This window comes from Arachis stenosperma, chromosome 9, assembly GCF_014773155.1.
Source record: "Arachis stenosperma cultivar V10309 chromosome 9, arast.V10309.gnm1.PFL2, whole genome shotgun sequence".
Classification (NCBI taxonomy): Eukaryota; Viridiplantae; Streptophyta; class Magnoliopsida; order Fabales; family Fabaceae; genus Arachis; species Arachis stenosperma.
Window position 1 is genome coordinate 127711861 of NC_080385.1, and position 13332 is coordinate 127725192.

The following is a 13332-nucleotide window of genomic DNA, read 5'->3' on the forward strand; positions in this document are numbered from 1 at the left end:
CTAATGTACTAGTTCTAATGAATTTTCTGCATTTTATATCAGGGGTGTAAATTAAGAATATTTGGGTGTATTTTAGAAAAGTTTGGGTGTATTTACAGTTTATGACTTTTCATCTCACTGAGGGTGAATTGTCTTATTATTTTAGTTGAATTGTTTTAGTTTCTGTTTATTGATGATTCATGAATCTGATTTTTATTATTTTTTATGATGGTTTTATAGTTGTATTTGCATTCTATAGTTTATATATGCTTGTTTTAATATGGTGTATTTTGAAGCAAATCTGTGGTGTTGATGAGTAGTTTGTATCCAAGGTTGGGATGACTTTTAACACCCTTGAAGATGCTGCAAAATTCTACAAAGATTATGCGAAGGCTGCAGGTTTTTCTACAAGAGTTTGGAGCACAAATAAAAATGAAAACGAAATTAAGAATCAATTGATTACATGTAGCAGAGAGAAAAAATGAAAATTAAAAATATCTCCGATCGAGAAGACAAATTCCCCAGCTGAAGTTGAAGTAGGAAAATCGAAAATTTTTTTATTGTTTTGAATCCAATCAAGTGGTTAAGGTGTGGTTCAATTCAGAAGAAAAAATGTAGCATTAGAGGAAATATTTTTCTGTATTTGCAGCAAATTTGGGAGTAACACAAAGATATTTGGGTGTAAAACGAAGATATTTGGGTGTATTTGTAAGAATTTTGGGTGTATTTTTATTCTGATAAGTTTTGTATAATTTAAAACCCTTTCTCTTCTACCTCCTCATCTTCTGCTTTTTTTTATCATCATCACTATCTTCTTCTTCTTTTTTCTTTTATTCATCTTTTTCTTTTTATTTTACCTTCTCAAATTTCTTCTTATTTTACTCTTTTAACAAGAATAAAAACAAAAAATCAAACAAAGAAGAAGAAGAAACACATAATGCTGTAAAATTACTTGAAAGAGGATGAATTTACATTCATTTAACTAAAAGAAAGAAAGAAATAAGAAAAAGAAGAAGAAAAAAATGCAACATTAGATGAAATATTTTTCTGTACAAAAATATTATTTGTACACTAAAATCAGCCAATAAAATCAACCACCAATGTATTTGTGTATAAATACATGTGTGCTTTAATTTATTTTCAATGTATATTTATATTCCAGTATGTATTTTATACAGGTAGCTAACTTTAGTAACTGATTTTAGTGTATACGTAGCATAACTCATTTTTGTATTTGCAGAAAATTTGAGTGTAAAATGAAGATATTCGGATGAATTTTTATTCTGATAATTTCTGCATAATTAAGAACTCTTCCTCTTCCTCCTCTTCATCTTCTGCTGCTTCTTCATTTTTTTATCATCATCACCATCTTCTTCTTCTTTTTTTTATTCATCTTTTTTTATTTTACCTTCTCAAGTTTTTTCTTGTTTTATTTTCTTAACAAGAATAAAAACAAAAAAATCAAAAGAAGAAGAAGAAAAAGTACATAATGCTGCAAAATTACTTAGAAGATGATGAACTTACATTCATTTAACTAAAAGAAAGAAAAAAATAAGAAAAAGAAGAAGAAAAAAAATGCAGCATTAGAGAAAATATTTTTCTGTACAAAAATACTATTTGTACACTAAAATTAGCCACTAAAATCAGCCACCAATGTATTTGTGTATAAATACATGTGTGCTTTAATTTATTTTCAATGGATTATTTGTATTCCAGTATGTATTTTATACTGGTGGCTGACTTTGGTTGTTGATTTTAGTGTACACGTAGCATAACTCATTTATGTATTTGCAACAAATTTGGGTGTAAAATGAAGATATTTGGGTGTAAAACGAGGATATTTAGGTGTATTTTTATTCTGATAAGTTCTGCATAATTCAGAACTCTTCATCTTCCTCCTCCTCATCTTCTACTGTTTCTTCTTCTTCTTCATCTTCTTATTTTATATTCTCATAATTTTTTTTTGGAGAAAAAAAATTAAACAAAGAAGAAAAAAATGCATAATGTTGCAAAATAAAAAAAAAGGAGGAGAAACACGACGATGAAGATGAAATACGAGAAGAAAAAGGAGGAGAAACATAAAGAAAAAGGAGAAGAAGAAGGAAGAAGAGTAGGAAGAGGAGAAACGCAAAAGAAATGATAGTTATGATTTTCATTGAGAAAGAAAAAGAATAGTCGTTCATAATAGTTAGAGAGCGCTTTGGAAACATAATGCGCAGTTAACACGTTTTTTTAGGTCAGCGTAACTTCTATTAAATTTGGCCCAACTTGTAAGACGTGTATAAAGTAAAAAATTTATGTGTGTAGCATAACTGTAAAACTAGTACATAAATCAATAAATACAACTCAAAATCAAACCTAGTACATGTGATGCATTGTTATTATTATATAAAATTTTTACGTGAAAAAAACACTAAACAAAAAACTTTCAGACTCTAGAATTTATATTCATGTATTAAAATTTTTTAAATGGATAAAATATTATTTTAATTTTTAATATTTAAATTAAGTCGTAATTTTATTTTTAATATTTAAAAGTTTTATTTTTATTTTAAAAATATTTTATTTCATTTTATTTTAAACTTTTGGTCAAAATTAACGATTTTTTCAAAAATATTCTTTTTTTAATTATGATTTTTATTTAAATAGTGACAAAAATTATAATTATAATAGTTATAGTAGTAGTTATAGTAATTTAAGAATTGAATAAAAATAATAAAAAAATAAAAGAAAAAATGACAATAAAAAAAAGATATTTTTAGAAAAAAATTTTAATTTTAATCAAATGACTAAAAAAAAAGTAAAATAAAATGTTTAAAATAAAAATTAAACATTTTAAACGTGAAGAACGGAATTAGAACTTAACTTAAACATTAAAAATTAAAAAAAGGTAGTTCATCCTAATTTAAAATCTTACATGATTATAACTCCTACATAATAAATCATATAATAATAAATTAATAATAAAATATTTAAAATTTAATACCTTTTTCTTCACTATAAAGGAACTCCTTCGAGTTTGGAAATAAGTAATAAATGTGTTTAATAATTCAATTTTTTAAAATATTATTGTTTTAATTGAAAAATAAAATTAGAGTAATACTAAAAAACTAACACTTTAAAGATTCAATTTCAATTAATATTATAACAAATTTTTAAATAAATTCAGTATAAAACTTATTAAAAATAAATATTTGTCAAATTTTAAATGTTCTAAATTTTAAAAATTTAAAAATTTTAATATTAAATATTGATCGTCATGTTAGTTGTATAATGTTTATTCTACATATTTTGTAAATCTCATTCTCTTAGAAATAAATCACAAATCAATTAATCTTCTTCGAATAAACATAGTAATCATCGATAACACTGAGATCGCAACAGTAATTAATAGACCAAAGTGCCTAAAGATTCCTTAAACCTCAATAAAATAAACTGCAAAAAAAATGACAGGAACTGACTCACAGGGAGTGAATCTTCTCACTTTTTTCTTTGATTGTTTAATAAAATATACTTTTTTTATTATTTAATATTTTTAATATATTTTTTATTTAAAAATATAAAATAAAAATGATATTTTATCAAATAATTAAAAAAATTGAGAAGATGTATTCTTGTTAAGACAAACAGTATAGGCCTATAGGGCAAGACCAACAATGAGGATCCGCCGTACGTAGAAAAAGTTTAGGGGACCAGCAGTTTTATTGAATTTGGACCAGCATATAACCAGCAGAGAAAGGTGAGCCATTGGATGAAATCTCATACCAATCTCACACCATCAAATCATGATTGATGGCTAGTTGATAGCTAATAATCACAAAAACTACTGGCCCCCTAGTATTGCTCCCGTATGTATATGTCAGTGTGGGTCCCAATATCACAGATCTTCTACTTCTTTCGTCTTACGTGTCATGATCTCATTGGCTAAGGACCACAGGCCCCACATCACTAACCGTGCGCCGCCCCGCACCCACGCCCTCAGCAAACCGTGACGTTCATATATTTGCTACTACTAACTACTAATAACCTTTCTTCATCCTTATTCTTATTCATGGCCGTGCTTTTATTTCCATTTTCCTTTTTTCTCCTTTTCATATATTTAATCAGCCACACGCTATTATTCATCCCTTCGTTGAAACTAAAACAAAAGTACAAGACAAAGCTAATTAGTGTATAAACAGGAATATACAAATCAATTCAGAACACCCACATAATCGTACCTTTGTTTCTTTCATGAAGACAGATGCCAATAGAAGGGTGATGTGTTTTTTTCAAATAAAATACACTGCTATTATTGTTTTGGGCATTTTTCTTTTCTTCTGGGGAATCTGATTCCTCAGTATAGTGGTTGAAAACTGGGAAGAAAGAAAACTAGAATTTTGAGGCGTGACTGGGGTACCCTATAGGCTGTTTGATGAAATGCGCGAGAGGGGGTTGTGTTGTATAGCTGGTGAATTGCATTGAGCTCAAGGTGTTTGTGAAAAGTTCTGATTTGTTTCTGGGCATTGAAGGTTGGAAATTGAGGTGTTGTTTTTTGGGGCATGTGAATTGCGTTGGTAGAGGATAAGAGAGGAAAGGGGATGGCAAGGGACGGGAGCGTAGTCCCTGCGGACCCGCAGGCGATGGCGTTAGTGAAGAAGAAGACGCAGTCATCGCGAAGTTGGATTCTGTTCGATGCATCTGGGCAAGGGTCTCTTCTTGATGTGGACAAGTACGCCATCATGCACAGGGTTCAGATTCACGCTCGTGATCTCAGGATCCTTGATCCCTTGCTCTCTTACCCTTCCACCATACTTGGTCGTGAGAAGGCCATTGTTCTTAACTTGGAGGTGCCCTAAACTTATCATCATTTCTTTACTTCTTTTTGTTTTAATGGTTTTTCGAGATGCAATTTGTTCTCTGTTATTGATTTGGTTTTGCTTTTTTCTTTTTTCCCAGCATATCAAGGCAATTATCACCGCTGAAGAGGTTAGTTAGTCAGATTATTTAATTGTTTTTTTTTCTGTGATTTTTTTTGGGGTTGACTTTTTCTGATAGTTGGTTGAAACTTATTTCTGGAGTTTACATCAGGGTGTGTTGAATTGAAGAAAAACTGGTTGTGAAACAATTTCTCACCATGAGACTTTTTTCTTTAAAATATATATGTTCTCTTGTCAACTGGTATTACAAGAGACCAATAAATGTTTTATATACTTGTCTCTTCAGTATACCAATCGGCTAAAGCTGAAAGAATTTGACTTGTTCTAGCTGCATGGGTCACAATATTCTTGCTGTTTTTATATGGACTACTTGTTAAATATAAAATCGTTCATGTGCTTCCACGCAATAACTTAAGTATTTGAGAGAGAGCGAGCTTTATGACATAGTATGAACTTAGTTGATCCTTGTTGTTCCCTATTCTTCTAAGTATAAATTGATTCCCAGCATTCGGTGTGAAGACATGTTAGATATAAAAGCATTCAAATACCTCCATCCAATAGTTTAAACTTTTGGGAGACAGGTTTTGATACAACTAGAATATTGTGAAGTCAGCCTCATCAAATTCATTTACGTTGTTCTCTGACCTGGTTTGTGTATTTGTGATCAGTGTATCAAATATCAACCTTTTGCCTGTGTGGAACAGACTGTTTATACAGATTGAGATGGATATCTGTTTCTGGATTGTAACTGTATTTAGATTATTGGATAGGTATTACTGCGAGATCCAACGGATGATAACGTGGTCCCTGTTGTCGAGGAACTGCAAAGACGACTTCCTCAAGTAGGTTCTGGTCATCAACAAGAAGCGGATGGTAAAGAGTACAATGTTGGTCAACATGATATGGAAGGAGCTGAAGAAGATGGTACGTTACATTATAGACGAAGCATGGCAATATGATGTCAAACATTTTGACTTTTTCTGCTTCTAAGGGAAATTTATCCTTCTATTTGCATCATCTCGTGACCTTGTTATTTGTGAATGAGCATTGATATACTAGATATTAGATTTATTCTTCTCCAACATTTTTTATTTTATTTTTCCTTGGCATCTGAATGTTCTAGATTAAGCAATGCAGAGTCACCCTTTGAATTTCGGGCTTTGGAGGTTGCTTTAGAAGCCATTTGTAGTTTCCTTGCGGCACGTACAACAGAATTGGAGATGGCTGCTTATCCTGCATTGGATGAACTTACCTCTAAGGTACATATATAATTGAACTCCTTATTTTATTTATTTATGTTTAATTTTGGTTCTGAGCTGAAACCATATTAAAATTTTCCTTCAAGTCATCTCCTCACCCCCCCCCCCCCCCCAAAAAAAACAAAAATCTGCACTCTGTTATCAACAGTTTTAGTCTCTTGGTTCTGCAGATTAGCAGCCGTAATTTGGATAGAGTTCGAAAATTGAAGAGTGCAATGACTAGGCTGACTGCTAGGGTGCAAAAGGTAAGAGCGATAATTTATGTATTTGGAAAATCATCTTGTATGCCAATAAATTTGCGCCTGCTGCCCCTCACTTCAATGTTTTTGATACTCTGGACTTTTTTTGAATTGAAATAGGCTATTCGGTTTGTAGTGATGCATGAGAAATTTATAATGCTTTCATATCAGTTCACTAGTTCCAAATTTCATTAAAGATCAGAAGATTCAATTCTCAATACTTCATTGACCCTTTCGTGTTATTCTTTAGTGGTACATAAAGGTGAAAGATATACAAGGGTATCTTTGCTTCTCTTTTGAATTGAGCTTTATTATATACCACTCTAGCATGTATGAATCTTCAAAATGGTACATAGTTTGATACTTGTTTACACAACTAAACTTCGTAGTTACTTATTTCTTCCTTTTTTGGTGAAATAGATTATGTCAATCTCTTGTACTTCTACATGTGATAGTTAGTACTTAGTACAAGTTCAGGATTTTTTTTGTTTCTTTCCTAGTTACTTCATCCATTTTGTTTTCTTCAAGAATAAAAATGACAACTTTGGTGTGCTAGGATCTTGTGTAAAGTTTACCTGATTTCGTCTTTCAAGCCACTGTATACCAATTTGGGATGCTTATTATTTTAAGAGAATTACAAACATAGGATCCAAATGTTCCCAATTTAAAATTTTATTTTGTCCTGTAGAATAGCAATTTTTAGAGATAACAGCTAGTTATTGACAGTGAAAGATCATGTACATCTCCATTAGTAGAGCAAACATCTTAATATATGAGATATATTTTGAAGAGAACCCTACATTTTATAAACCAGTTTAGACAGCTTATGCTTTTTTTTTTAGTTAAATAACAATACATAATACTTCTGACCAAAAAAAAAAAAAAAAGAAACAATACATAATACTTAAAACCAGGATTCCCTGAGAACTATATACTTAATCTTTACTGTCTATTCTAAACCCAGTGCTGTTCATTCATTCCTTTTCCATCTTTTCATTATTATTGTAATATTTTCTCCAACGAGTTTATAAGTAGACTATATTAGTTTATAGGGGTTATCATTGTTGTAAGAGTGATGTCCTTTCAACCCTAAACAAAATACTTCATCTATCTAATCATAATATTAGATTAATTTCTTCACAATGTGTTCATCAACGCATTGCTCAACTGTATATGGTGGATTTTGTAAAGCTCAAAAGGACTGTAAACATTCTGGATCAGTTTTAACTGGAATACAACATATATTCTCTTCCCTGTCAAATCATCAGTTCTATCAATTCATAGTTTCTAACTTGTTATCTGCTGTAGGTGAGAGACGAACTTGAACAACTACTGGACGATGATGATGATATGGCTGACCTCTACTTATCAAGAAAGTTGGCAAGCGCATCACCAGTTAGTGGATCACGTGGCGGTGGTGGTGCTTGGTTTGCTGCTTCCCCCACCATAGGATCAAAGATATCCAGAGCGAGTAGAGCAAGTCTAGCCACAGTTCATTTGGATGAAAATGATGTCGAAGAGCTTGAAATGTTACTTGAGGTTATACTATTTACTTGAGAGAATATAGAAGGAAAGGGTCTTCAGTTCTTGTTTAATGGCAGAACAAAGCTGTGCTAACTTATAAGTGATGGTTGTTCTATTTTCAGGCTTATTTCATGCAAATCGACGGCACATTGAACAAATTAACCACGGTAGAATCATCTTATCTTATTTTTTTTATATGTCAGACACTTGCTAGATTAATTATAATGTATTTCAGGAGATTTCTTTGTACTAATTAAGTAGTTGGACAAAGTTATAATTAATTGTGAAGAATATCTCCTATCTAATTTCTAGGCAGTGAACTGAAGGCTAGACCTTTTAGGCAGAGGCTTCTAGTTTTAGATTTGCAAGCATGTTGACGTTTGAACAGATTAAAAAGGGAACTTTTCTTATTTCCGTGGCACATAAGAGGGTGTCTTTCAAATCTAGTGCCAAAATTGTGTTGATTCTAGTTTATGCTTTATAGATTTGTTCATGGTGAGATGTGTTAGATGGTCATCACCTTATGCATTAAGCATATCATATAGGGTCAGAAAACTAAGATGCTTAAGAGAGCAACAGTCTATTTCCAACACCAAACAGCCCGATAAACAAGAAACAGATAAAAGCCCAATACAGCAATCAGATATTGGCAGTTTTTTCTTTCACCTCTTCTAGAACATTTTAGTTACTATGACTCACCATTTGTGAGATGCTTTTCCATGTGATTTCATTTCGGTAAATTTGTATAGCTTCTCTTAGATTTTATTATTCTTAGCTCTAGCAGCCTTTGCCTTTCATATATGTATATATTGCTTGTGTTCTTTATTGATAATTAATGACAGAAAATTAACTTCTTCGTCTTTATCTATTTTCTCAGTTGAGAAAACCGCTGATCCAAATAATCAATCACTATCAACACCCATAGGCATCTCAACACCATTTGTCACCGTTGATGTCACTCAAAATTCTTCAAGTCCCTTTTATTTTGCATTCATCCCAATGAAAGCCCTATGTCTGTCCTAGTTACTCCTGTTCTTAGTGGTAACGATTAATCAATTATCAGTCTTGGTCTCAAGCTTTTCAGCTCACCATCATCGCCTAGAACAAACTCCCATTCCTAACTGGTAGTATCTACAGAAGTATGTTATTAACAAATAGGTTTGCATAAACTGTGATTTTGCCATTTTATCGCAAAGCAACAAAGTTTTTGATTTTATTCATCTTCAGATAGTGCACTAAATTTAATCGTGTTAAATATCATATATTTCTAACTTGTAATTACTTTACTATTTATTTTCATTATCAGCTTCGCGAGTATATTGATGATACTGAAGATTATATCAATATCCAAGTAAGTGACCAGAAGTTTAGTGGTACCGGTGTTTTTTATATTTTTCTGGTTGGTATTTGGTGATATGCATGTAATACAAGCAAAGTTTTTTGTTTTTTGTTTTTTGTTTTTTTTTTCCAGCTTGACAATCATCGAAACCAGCTCATTCAGGTTTGTTTATGTGGTTCATCCATCGGTATTCTGTAACGTTATTTTATTTTCTTGTGGATGCTAAGGCGTTTAAACATTTATATATATGTTATGCAGTTAGAACTCTTCCTTAGCTCTGGAACTGTGTGCCTATCCTTCTTTTCCTTGGTGACTGCAATATTTGGCATGAACATTCCATATACGTGGAATGAAAATCACGGTTACATGTTCAAATGGGTAAGCTTAGACATTGATTATTTTTCACTCATATGCCACAAAGCTTTTAACTTATGTTTTTGTGAATACAAAATGAGAGATATCTTATTTATTCACAGGTAGTTATTATCTCTGGAACAATTTCTGCCGTTACCTTTCTGTTGATTATTGCATATGCTCGTAAAAAAGGGTTGGTTGGATCATGAAAAGAATGAATGAATATTGACTTGCAGTGCCTTGCACTGTTACATTCAAGATGATTCAAGGTTAATTATCTGCCTGGATTCAAGTACCTTAAAACAGATTAAAAGTTGAACAAGTTAATATTTATATGCTTTCATTTCAATCCAATACTACATCTTAGATAGATGTGATTTTTTTTAACCTCCTATTTTCCCATTTCCTTGATATACAATCCGACTAAAATTTTTGAGTTTGTTGCTACAGAAATTCATGTATTCTTGACTATTGAGCAATATTCTACGAATTTGGATTCTCTAAATTTTGAATTTTCAAGTAAAGTATGATCTCTTACCTTTAAATGATTTCTCTTTATTTTCTCTTGGTCCCACCTATCAAATAAATGGTGAGAGATCACACTTTAACCTCTAAAGTAAAATGCAAAATTTAGAGGATCCAAATCCATATCCTACATAAAATAGAATGGAAATGGGTTTTAGATTTTGATATGTATATATGGCAGCACTCTTCCAGACGTCTCCTTAATTATTTGTCATCTTTACTATTGGGACATGCATGTTCACATTGTTCTCTGGTTTTTGACAAAAAAAGGTGAATAGAGCAGTTGAAGATATATATATATATATGGTGTTTATGTTAGCTATGATTAGGATGGTTATATAAGTGTTGTTAAAATTAAAATTATGTATATTTTTTTATATTTAGGTAACATTTTTTCTTTTATTTTTAAATTAAAAAACATTGTTAAATAATAAAAAAATATTACTTTAATGTTAATAACACTTTTTAAGACATTGTGGTCATCATAGCCATCAAAATATAGACTCCATAATATATATAATTTATTTTCATACATCATTAGTATAAAAGAGTTTTACAACAAACAAATAATTGTGTGTTGTCATATTAATAAAAGTAACTAATTTCTAATCTCATTACTTAAAAAAGTATCGAAATTCATGAATCAGATTGGATAGATGTATAAAATTTTTTACATTATTAGTATATCAGATTAAACTATATATAATATGATTCAACGGTTGGATTAATTAAATTCATCACATAATATGATTTAACGGTTGGATTAATTAAATTCATCACGTATAAGAAATTATTCAAGTCAACTAGAGGGGTATATATATATATATACTTCAAATAAAATTTTTGATTATCAATTTTTAAGTTGTTGGAATAAATTTATTGAATTTAATTATTAAAATAACTTAGTTATATAAGATCACCGATATATATATATATACTTCAAATAAAATTTTTGATTATCAATTTTTAAGTTGTTGGAATAAATTTATTGAATTTAATTATTAAAATAACTTAGTTATATAAGATCATCGATACATACATACATATATATATATATATATATATATATATATATATATATATATTTTTGGTTTAGGGTTTAACCAATTTTAACAAAGTTGATTTAATAGTTTAAGGGTTAATAATAAAAAAATTTATTTACCTAGTATTTTTTTATATTATAATAGATCATGTTATGTAAATATTAAAATTAATCATCAAAGTCAATCATTAGTATAAAATATATATTAGAATATAAATATATTTTAAAAATAAATTAAATTATATATGTATTTATATATAAATATATTAATAATTAATTTTAGTGTACTAATAATATTTTTTTATTATAATATATGTATTAAGTCAATTTGGCTATGCTCCTAATCTCGTGTAATTGCTAAAGTTGAACACTTTTGAAAACCTATGGGGTTGTTGACCTTGCATTAATTGCCTTCTTTCATTTCACATATTGGATGGGGATAAATAATTGATAAGAAAGTTTAGGAATTTTTATTAAAATTTAGTTAGTATTTAATTATAAAAAAAGTGAATACTTTTATATTATTAAATTTAATTTTATACTATTAAAAATACTAATAATAATTAATTGATGACTATAAATCACAAAATTTGTTGGTCCTAACATTTTTCATAAACGATAAACACCATTTTAAAAGTCTAGAAAAAAAATATTTTATTGGGTTAATTAAAATATAAATTTGTTTTGTATGAATCCGATTATACTTGTGTTACATAAGGAAGTTTCATCAACTTCTTCTTTTATTTACTCTTTTAATTTTATTATATAGGTGGTAGGTCATGACTCATGTTAAAAGATTTCCTTTCAAATTGATGTTCTATTATATGCAAGAATAAAATAAAGATCAAATAAGATAAAAAATAAAAAATGTTATCTTTTGTTATAGTAAAATAAATATATAATGTACTCAGTAATATTATTCCGTGCAAGACAAACGTGACACGATTTATGATTATACAAATCATTTGACTCAATCAAAATGAACAAAGTTGTTTCATATATATGTAGATTGGATGATAATATTAAATGTTTTATATTATTGTGAATATATTAAAGGTAATATATACAATTTTTTTATACTAACAATATTGTTATGAGTCTTGCAAAATCAATACTTGAAAAAGAATCGCACATTGAGAGACTAACACTTAAAAAAGAGCCTTATACATCACTATTATACTGTTAACAAATCAAAATCAAATCCCAAACTTTGTAGCGATTATAAAGAAGGAAATTATAATCAAACATAACATACAAAAGAGATTTTACATCTCTATCTTTATTTTTGTATCTTTAAATTTCATTTTAAAAGGTAATATCTAAATACAAAATGGAACCTGTGTGTTTATACTACAATTAGAAAAAAATGTGTTCATTATCATACTATTTACTATTAATAAGATAATACAAGATGCAATCTATGTGTTTAAACTATCATTAAAAAATGTGTTGATTAATTAACATACTATTTACTATTAAATAAACATCTTACTCACTTATCTTGAGTTTAAATCTTATCTATCAGATTAAACATAAATTAATATGATAACATTTAAAATAGTCTCTAAAAAATTTCACAAAATAATCACTCTAAGAATAGTTATTTACATTAAAATGTGTTCATGTAAAAATAACAATTAAATGATAGACACTTATTATATGAAATAATTTAGTCAAAAATACTAAATTATCTAATTTTTCAAAAAAACCTAATTCTAATTTTTTTTAATACAAAATTTAACAAATAGATATAATTTTTAAAGGATCATTGAGAATTAACACAATTGAGATACAATGTAAAGAAAATAACAGCATAGTAAATTTAAATCTTTTAAATTTTAAATTTTTATTTTAAAGGATAAAGTGAGATTTTTCATCTTTAAATAATTTCTATCTTATATTTTCTTTTGATCTTATTTGTGAAATAAATAATAAAAAATTATACTTTATTTTTTAAAATAAAATTTAAAATTTAGAAGATGTAAATTAAGGGGGAGTGCATAGAGTTGGATAGAGAGAGGGGGTAGTGTATCCGACAAAGAACCCCTTCAAATTACACATCACATTCACACGCCGTCGGGAACGAACGAAGAACGCATATATACAACTCTTTCTCTCTTCCCCTCGTCTTTTCACACACAACTGACACAAG

The 13332-nt window shown here is 29.0% G+C and overlaps 1 protein-coding gene across 1 annotated transcript; it reads left to right on the top strand.

Annotated features, from left to right (window-relative positions):
- Positions 1 to 4023: 4023 nt before the first annotated feature.
- On the top strand, positions 4024 to 10335 carry LOC130950563 (magnesium transporter MRS2-I). Its single transcript, XM_057879094.1, has 11 exons — positions 4024 to 4808; positions 4918 to 4947; positions 5669 to 5822; positions 6036 to 6157; positions 6328 to 6402; positions 7705 to 7935; positions 8043 to 8087; positions 9227 to 9271; positions 9392 to 9421; positions 9518 to 9637; positions 9736 to 10335. The coding sequence occupies exons 1-11, from the start codon at positions 4560 to 4562 to the stop codon at positions 9820 to 9822; spliced, it is 1188 nt and encodes a 395-aa protein (XP_057735077.1). The 5' UTR covers positions 4024 to 4559; the 3' UTR covers positions 9823 to 10335.
- The last annotated feature ends 2997 nt before the right edge of the window (positions 10336 to 13332 follow it).